Here is a 10,000-nt window from a genome sequence, read left to right as displayed (position 1 = left end):
TCCTGAGCTCAGTCCTATGGAATCTTCTCGCGAGTTCACGGGATTCCGAGTGACCAAGAACTCTGGCGGTCATCCAGGATTCATAGAACCGTAGTTACGTCCGTAACTTTCGTTCTATTTCATCCTTACTGACCGCCAGAGGCAGTGCTTAACACTGGATGACTTATACCAAAAGAGTCACGAGGAAGCACAGTAACTACCCCTTATAGCTCCGGCAGAGAAAATTGGCCAAGAACCCTCCCCAGTGGGTGAGGGCCGGCAACGTTAACTCTGTAGTGTTTGGTGAATGTGCTCGGCGATGCCCATGAGGCCGCCGCACATGTATCCCCCACAGGCACACCACTCAGGCTTGCCCTCGGTGTGGAGACACTCTTGGTAGTGACCCTTCACCCCGGATGGCCGAGCGCAGCCGCTCGCCTTGTATGTATCGGCAATGGCCTCCACTATCCAGTGGGACAGGTGCCGTTTTTCCCTTTTCCCTTAAAAAGGAGCACAGCCCTTCTTAGGCTCACCATAACTGACTATGCAGGCGGTGGCTGCCATATAAGCTCTGAGGGCCCACACTGGGCACAGCAGCCTTGACCTCTCCTCTCCCGATGGGGGAGGGGGGGGGGGTCAACTTTGCCAGCTGGATAGGCCGGTTTATATGTGACCGTATCCACCCCCTTGGGAGAAACACTGCCTTAGGCCAGAAAGTGACACCCAAGCCATCTGAGTTCCACCTCAGACATGATTCTTCCACTGATAGGGCATGCAGCTCGCCCCCACATTGAGCTGAATTGACAGCAAGGAGAAAACCGTCTTGCTGATAGCCATCTAGGCTCCGCCTGTGCCAGGGGTTCAAAAGGACAAGCATAAGCTGTCCAGTACCAAGGGTAGGTCCCATGCAGGGGAGACCGGCCCTTATCCAGGAGAGACTGTAGAAACTCAGTACAGCAGGCACGGGCGCTGTACTGGGACCTTGTTCTGAGCCGCACACTAGTCGGAGAACAGCTTCCACCTGTTTCTTGTACTGCAGGCAGGGAGACCGCGCACTGGCATTCAGAATAGTCCGTCAGACTGGTTCTATGCAGCCACTCAGCATCCGGTCGGGCCCTCCCGTGACCCCTAATTGAAGGCGGCAGGGATTGGAATGCCAAATCCGACCCTCTAGTTGCGACAGGAGATCCCTCCTGTCGGGGAAGAACTCTGACAAGCTTACAGCAAAAGCAGAGGGAATGGTGGAAAGGCATAAAGAAGATCCTCTGGCCACGTGTGAGCCAGGGCATCTTGACCCAGAGGGCTGGTCCTCCGTCAGGGAGACCCAGTGGGGGCAGTGGGTCGACACGTCTGGCTGCAGCCGCCACTCTCCCGGTGGAGGCTTGTAACGGAACAGGAAACCACAACCTTGTTCCATTCTCCTGGTGGGTACATTGCCCACAGGCTGGTCAGGCGAGGGGCCTCCCAAGTCAGAAGGCCACGGTGATCCCCGTAGCAACTTCTGCAGATCTGGTGCCCCATCGATAGTTCATGGGAAATCACAGCAGAGGTGCTGTCCGGACAAGCACATGCTTTCCCTTCAACATGGAAGGAAGTGCTCGAGCGCTAGCTCTAGAACCTGGACCTGCGGTCTTTCAGCAGACAACTGCCCCCAGGCTGTCCCGTTCTGTCACCCTGCACCCGCCTTGAGAGGCAGGTAACTGTTGTGACAATCTCCTGGTGGAATGGAACCGAGCCCCTGGGGCTCGGTTCCTGGGACACTGTTCGCCAGATATGCACTCCCTCCATGGGGATAGTGAATAGATGAATAGACACTGTTTCGATAATATTATTGCCCTGTATCTGTGCCACTTGGCATCCAAGTGAAGGCTGTTCAGCCATCCGCACTGGGGCGACAGACAGGCCCTCATAGGGCCACACTAATGAAGGTTATGCTCTGAGAAGGGCTCAGGTAGCTCCTCTCCATGTTCACCTTGAGGCCTACCGGGCCACGTGAGAGAAGGTGAGCCGTGTCCTGTGGCGCCTGAAGCCGGGACGGCGCCTAGGTCAGCCAGTCGTCTAAGTACGGCAGTATGTTCACGCCCTGCGATTGCAGGGGGAAAGGACAGCAGTAACACACTGTGGACACCCATGGGGAGATGGGAGAGTCCGAATGGAAGCACCCAGGACTGAAAGTTGTGGTGACGCACCATGGGAACAGGCGTCGATAGACGTGCACCACTCTCCCTTGGAAATCCGCTGATGGGAGAAAGAACCCTGACAGCCGGCCTGGAGACATCTCCTGGCACCCCTGCCGGGGGGGACGGGGACGTAAGTAGGGTTGTATAGGTAGCGGTCCGGCCTCTCAGCAGGACGCCGAGGCCTGTTGCGCTACTAGGGTAAGCTGGAGGCTGAGAAACGGCCTTGTGGGCCAAAAATGGGACCCCTAGGTCTGGGGGTGCAGGCATGTCCCTGCAAAGACCAGAGAACTGCTGCCAGGTCTGGCTAGCTCTAACAGTCCGCTGAAGCGCCTGTACAGCAGCTGACTCGAACAGCTCACCAGGCTCCACTGGGACAGTATGGAGGGTCCTCCTACATGTCTCAGATAGGGGTGACTGCGCCAGCCAAACCTGGCGGCGAGTCTGAACCAGGGTGGACATCATCCATCCACGTTCCCTCGATATGAGCGCAAACGCCTGCAATGAAGCATCACTGAGCAGAAGCGTTGAAGTAGCCCGCTGCAGAGAATCTGCGAGGGAAAGCATGAGGTGGGAGAGGGAGTTGTCGATACGGTGCACAGCGCTGCTGTGTCCTAAGCCCTGGATAGCAGGTCATCTTTGACCCGACATTGGGTCGAGGGCACCTGGCATCGGGCCTCAGAGTCTCCTCAGGGGAAACTGATGGACGCCATAGTCGTCGAACTGGCTGGCATACGTGCAAGGCCAGATTTGCCACCTCCTGCATGGTCTGATGTAAGGCGGGAGAGAGCCCTGGTGTCTCCACCATGCACGCAACTCCCTCAGATATTCCTCGGAGGGAGGAACAGAAAAGGTGGTGAGGGCGGGAAGGTGCCTGAAGAAGGCACTCACAGGTGGATGCTCCAGCTGCTGTGTATGCCCGGCGTGCAAGCGCCATACCAATGACCAGGGTAGGTTGGTCTGGATTCAGCTGCCCTGACAGGGGGAGGTAGACCTCCCGCATCAGGTGTTCCACTTCGGCCAGCCTAGCAGACCTTACTGCTCAAGGCGTGATGCCGCAGGTCCTGCCTGGGTTCTCCCTGCTAGGGCAAGAGGTCAGGGCCGTCCTCCGGCTGAAGAGGAGCTATACAGGTCCTACAGCCGGGAGAGTTGAACATGGCCGCGATTCTGGTGGAACCCTTGTCCCACTAGTTTATGCGGAATTCCCAATCAGTCCGAGCGAGAGCGCTCTGCTGAAGGTTGAGAGAACAGGCAGGGGGCAGTCAGTGGCGAGTGATCCTTCGGACACTCTTCCCTTAGCCAGCCGCTGCGGATATTGGTGACCCACCAGTTAGCCTGAGCGAGAGCACTCTGCAACTGCGGAAACAGGTCAGGCAAAGTCCTTATAGTGAGAGGGGCGAGGACACTCTCTAAGCCCACTCTCTTCACTAAGATAGTTGCTGCAGATATTAGTGTCCCCCCAGTTAGCTTGAGCGAGAGCACTCTGTTACCGTAAAAACGGACAAAACAGACCACAGTCCGTACAGTGAGAGGGGAGCGAGGACACTCTTCACTAAGATAGTTGCTGCCGATATTGGTGTCCCACCAGTTAGCTTGAGCGAGAGCACTCTGCCACTGTGGAAACAGGTCAGGCAAAGTCCTTATAGTGAGAGGGGCGAGGACACTCTTCACTAAACTAGTTGCTGCCGATATTGGTGTCCCCCCAGTTAGCTTGAGCGAGAGCACTCTGCTACTGTGAAAAACGGACAAAAAGAACACAGTCCTTACAGTGAGAGGGGAGCGAGGACACTCTTCACTAAGACAGCTGCTGCAGATATTGGTGTCCCACCAGTTAGCTTGAGCGAGAGCACTCTGCTACTGTGAAAACGGACAAAAAAACCCACAGTCCCTACAGTGCGAGGACACTCTCCACTTGGACAGGCGCTGTAACTCTTGGTGTGCTACCAGTTAGCCTGAGCGAGGGCACTCTGCTAACTGATATCCGCTACCGATATGTCCATAATGTTTACAACAATCAATGGACACACCGAGTATTAGCTTCTAGTTAGCCGGAGCGAACTCGACAGCCGTAATGCGTCAAAACCATCCATGGGCACAACCTCAATGCTGATTTAGTACAACTAGCATTCACCGAGTTAGCCTGAGCGAGCACATTCCGCTAACTGTGATCGTTGTAATGCTACAAAGTTGATGGCCACAGCCCCAGTACTAGCTTTGTTTATCTAGTTTCCCACTGAGTTAACCTGAGCGAGGACGCTCTGTTAACTGTGACAGCCGTAAGGATACAAAGTTGCTGGACGCAGTCCCAGTCTCAGCTTTTGTTTAGCTAGTTTCCCACTGAGTTAACCTGAGCGAGGACGCTCTGTTAACTGTGACAGCTGTAAGGATACAAAGTTGATGGCTACAGCCCCAGTATCAGCTTTGTTTATCTAGTTTCCCACTGAGTTAACCTGAGCGAGGACGCTCTGTTAACTGTGACAGCCGTAAGGATACAAAGTTGCTGGACGCAGTCCCAGTCTCAGCTTTTGTTTAGCTAGTTTCCCACTGAGTTAACCTGAGCGAGGACGCTCTGTTAACTGTGACAGCCGTAAGGATACAAAGTTGATGGACGCAGTCCCAGTATCAGCTCTGTTTAGCTAGTTTCCCACTGAGTTAACCTGAGCGAGGACGCTCTGTTAACTGTGACAGCTCTGTTAACTGTGACAGCCGTAAGGACACAAAGTTGATGGACGCAGTCCCAGTATCAGCTTTTGTTTTAGCTAGTTTCCCACTGAGTTAACCTGAGCGAGGACGCTCTGTTAACTGTGACAGCTGTAAGGATACAAAGTTGATGGCTACAGCCCCAGTATCAGCTTTGTTTAGCTAGCCAGCTAGCATCCAAGTTAGCCTGAGTGAAGACACTGCTAACTGCGAATTACGTCAGATGTAAAGATTAAATCTCCATGTACACAACGCCAATGCGGACTAGTGTCTCACAAAGTTTGCCTGAGCAGGAACACTCTGCTAACTGTGATAGCCGTAACACTGTGAAGGGCGGGCCGACAGCGTAATTCTACGCTCTCGTTAGCGCGCCACTCGATTACTAGAGCGGAAGCGCTCTGCCAACCGTGGAACAAACAACTGTTATAGAAAACAATGTTAATCGATCTTACCGATTGCTGTCATCACGACTTAGCTGACCCTTATCAGACTGGTGACGACCGATGATAGGGGCGGCCACCAGTCCGGGGCTCGATGTCCGAACGGCGAACACACCGTTCCCTCCGAAGAGGGACAGCTCGTCGCAGCCTTTGGAGGGCGAGAGAACCGCAACTCCGACCGGTAGTCACAAGGCTACAGCGACGAGCTCTAATATGTCTTGATCGTAGACACATCCTTGTTTAAGCTACCATGGTAGCTAACCTGCGACGCGAGAAGAAAAAAAGGACTGAGCTCAGGATGACACCGGAACTTATAGATGACGGTGGTCATCCGAGGTCACACGTGACTTTGTTGATATAAATATTCGACCTGCGCATGCGCGAGACGGGATACATCCAGTGTTAAGCACTGCCTCTGGCGGTCAGTAAGGATGAAATAGAACTACAGCACTGACTGAATACACAGTATAATAATACTACAGTACTGCCTGAATACACAGTATAATAATACTACAGTACTGCCTGAATATACAGTATAATAATACTACAGTACTGCCTGAATACACAGTATAATAATACTACAGTACTGCCTGAATATACAGTATAATAATACTACAGTACTGCCTGAATACACAGTATAATAATACTACAGCACTGACTGAATACACAGTATAATAATACTACAGTACTGCCTGAATACACAGTATAATAATACTACAGTACTGCCTGAATACACAGTATAATAATACTACAGCACTGACTGAATACACAGTATAATAATACTACAGTACTGCCTGAATACACAGTATAATAATACTACAGCACTGCCTGAATACACAGTATAATAATACTACAGTACTGCCTGAATACACAGTATAATAATACTACAGCACTGACTGAATACACAGTATAATAATACTACAGTACTGCCTGAATACACAGTATAATAATACTACAGTACTGCCTGAATACACAGTATAATAATACTACAGTACTGCCTGAATACACAGTATAATAATACTACAGTACTGCCTGAATACACAGTATAATAATACTACAGTACTGCCTGAATACACAGTATAATAATACTACAGTACTGCCTGAATACACAGTATAATAATACTACAGTACTGCCTGAATACACAGTATAATAATACTACAGTACTGACTGAATACACAGTATAATAATACTACAGTACTGCCTGAATACACAGTATAATAATACTACAGCACTGCCTGAATACACAGTATAATAATACTACAGTACTGCCTGAATACACAGTATAATAATACTACAGTACTGCCTGAATACACAGTATAATAATACTACAGTACTGCCTGAATACACAGTATAATAATACTACAGTACTGCCTGAATACACAGTATAATAATACTACAGTACTGCCTGAATACACAGTATAATAATACTACAGTACTGCCTGAATACACAGTATAATAATACTACAGTACTGCCTGAATATACAGTATAATAATACTACAGTACTGCCTGAATACACAGTATAATAATACTACAGTACTGCCTGAATACACAGTATAATAATACTGCAGTACTGCCTGAATACACAGTATAATAATACTACAGCACTGACTGAATATACAGTATAATAATACTACAGTACTGCCTGAATACACAGTATAATAATACTACAGCACTGACTGAATACACAGTATAATAATACTACAGTACTGCCTGAATACACAGTATAATAATACTACAGTACTGCCTGAATACACAGTAGAACCTGTGATGCTGGTTCTGTTCTGCAGACGTGTGGCGCTCTCTAGAGGCCGTACTGAGTCACTGCAGCTTTCTCTGCTTCACACATGAACAGTGATGATTTATTACAATAAACAGAAGGATCAGATAAACGTTTCTAATAAACGTTTCTAATAAGTGTCAGAAAGTCTTCCTGTTCTTGGTTGTTTCTCCGCCTGTTAAGCATCAAAAGAATTGGAGATAAACTCAATATTCTTCTAATCCGTTCCTCTTTCAGATGATTTCACATTACTGTCTCCACAAACCCTCAATATCCTAAAAACACACGATGCTGTTGTGCTGTATGATGCAAATGTCTGTTTTTCTTCCCTTTGATCCGCTCTGCAGACATAATTAAAATCTTTTTTAACTTTTAAAAATGGTTATATCTCAAGAATTCACGAGGATTATTTAAATCTTCTCTGATTTCTCTCGTGACAGTAACATTTTAAATGTTCTCCTCTGGTGACAAACAGCTTCCCGCCTTCTTGTTCACATCTTTGGAGGATTTCACTTCTTATTCAGTGACAGTGGTGTTAGCGTCACGCTGAGATCAAACCCCTGCTAGACGTCACATACGAGAAGACTGCGAGCTTCTGAGTGAGGGAACCAAACCCATCTTCTTATTTTCAGCCTTATTTTTAAAAAACGCCACAATTATTATTAGGAAACAATATAATTATGTTTTCCTGTTCCTGATCTGCTCGTTTTTAGTTTCTCTGCCTGTTAAAGTAGCAAAACGAATTGTTGATACTGTATATATATAATATATAACATATAATATATATTATATAATATACAATATATAATATATAATATATAATATATAATATATAACATATAATATATAATATATAACATAGAGTATATATTATATAATATATAATATGTAATATATAATATGTAATATATAATATGCAATATATAATATGTATTATATAACATATAATATATATTATGTAATATATAATATGTAATTTATAATATATAATATGTAATATATAATATGTAACTTATAATATATAATATGTAATATATAATATGTAACATATAATATGTAATATATAATATGTAATATATAATATATATTATATAACATATAATATATATTATGTAATATATAATATGTAATATATAATATGTAACATATAATATATATTATATAATATATAATATGTAATATATAATATGTAATATATAATATGTAATATATAATATATATTATATAACATATAATATATATTATGTAATATATAATATGTAATATATAATATGTAACATATAATATATATTATATAATATATAATATGTAATATATAATATGTAATATATAATATGTAATATATAATATATATTATATAACATATAATATATATTATGTAATATATAATATATAATATGTAATATATAATATATATGTTTCTGTTTTTCTGCTGCGTCAGCGCCGGACTCCGTGGCGGTGAAGTCGGTGTTCGGCGTGGAGGGGAACTCCACCTTCCTGGAGTGCGTTCCTCGCTCCCCGCTGGCCGAGCTCCGCTGGACGGTGCAGCGCTCGGAGAGCCGGACGCTCAGCGAGACGCAGGACGGCCGACGGGTGAGTCGCACGTCTCTTTATATCAAAGAAAAAAGCTCAAAAATCGAATCTAAAGAAGCACAAACATCTCAAATAATTCAACGAAAGTAGTTATAAGTAGAGCAACAGACTGCGGCTGTGGTCCAGGGGCCCCGGGCCCCTCTACACAGTCAGTAAACCAGCTGTCTGTCTGTCGCCTGTCTCTCTGTCAGCTCCGTCACGGCGACGACGGCCGCTCCCTCCACATGAAGCGGGGGTTGCTGGTTCAACGCCTGGAGCTGGCCGACTCGGGCCTCTACACCTGCGCCGGCCACGAGCACTCCTACAGCCAGGTCCTGGCCCGGTACCGAGTCCACATCATCCCCAACCACAGCCTCCACCTGCAGAACCTCAACCCCAGCCAGCCGGTGGCCCCTCCGGTCCTCGGGAGGACCGGTCCGGCCGGGTTCCTCGGCCAGTCGGGGGCGGGGGGGCACGGGAACTCCTTGCTGCCCCGGCAGCTTCCTCTGAAGAGTTACAAAGACCTGCACCTGGTGGGGACCAACAGTCTGAGCGTGGACGAGTACTGCGAGCAGCTGTGGTACCGCGAGAAACGCCGGCAGCAGAAGCTGCGCACTCTGAAGCTGAAACAGGAGAGCAGGAAAGCTCGGGTGAGGAGGAACAACCCTCCGGACACGCCGCTCTAGTTCTAGTCTGGTCTAGTTCTAGGCTAGTACTAGGCTAGTCTAGTTCTAGTCTGGTCTAGATCTATTCTAGTCTAGTTCTAGTCTGGTCTAGTTCTATTCTATTCTAGTTCGAGGCTAGTCTAGTTCTAGGCTTGTCTAGTTCTAGTCTGGTCTAGTTCTAGGTCTAGGCTAGTGTAGTTCTAGTCTGGTCTAGTTCTATTCTAGTTCTAGGCTAGTCTAGTTCTAGGCTAGTCTAGTTCTAGGCTTGTCTAGTTCTAGTCTGGTCTAGTTCTAGGTCTAGGCTAGTCTAGTTCTAGTCTGGTCTAGTTCTAGTCTGGTGTAGTTCTAGGCTAGTCTAGTTCTATTCTAGTCTGGTCTAGTTCTAGTCTAGTTCTGGTCTAGTTCTAGGCTAGTCTAGTTCTGGTCTAGTTCTAGTCTAGTTCTATTCTAGGCTAGTTCTAGTTCCAGTACTAGGCTAGGCTAGTTCTGGTCTAGTTCTATTCTAGGTCTAGTCTAGGTCTAATCTAGTTCTAGTATAGTCCTGTTCTAGTCTAGTTCTAGTCTAGGCCTGGTCTAGTCTAGTTATATTGTAGTTCTAGTCTAGTTCTATTCTAGTTCTAGTCTAGTTATATTCTAGTCTAGTCTAGTTATATTCTAGTTCTAGTCTATTCTAGTCTAGTCTAGTTCT

The 10,000-nt window shown here is 46.7% G+C and overlaps 1 protein-coding gene across 1 annotated transcript in view; it reads left to right on the top strand.

The window, feature by feature from the left end:
• Positions 1-9,333, top strand: part of LOC306775296 (semaphorin-3D) — a gene marked incomplete at its 3' end in the record, with an annotated part of 45,972 nt that extends 36,639 nt beyond the window's left edge. The window contains exons 17-18 of the mRNA XM_079265623.1: positions 8,517-8,668; positions 8,860-9,333. Coding sequence (XP_079121749.1) covers positions 8,517-8,668; positions 8,860-9,333 — 626 coding nt within the window. The remainder of the gene's footprint in view (positions 1-8,516; positions 8,669-8,859) is intronic.
• Between the last annotated feature and the right edge of the window lie 667 nt (positions 9,334-10,000).

Source organism: Melanostigma gelatinosum (genome assembly GCF_949748355.1).
Source record: "Melanostigma gelatinosum genome assembly, chromosome: 3".
Classification (NCBI taxonomy): domain Eukaryota; kingdom Metazoa; phylum Chordata; class Actinopteri; order Perciformes; family Zoarcidae; genus Melanostigma; species Melanostigma gelatinosum.
Note: the sequence above shows the minus strand (reverse complement) of the source record. Positions and strands in the feature narration are given on the sequence as shown.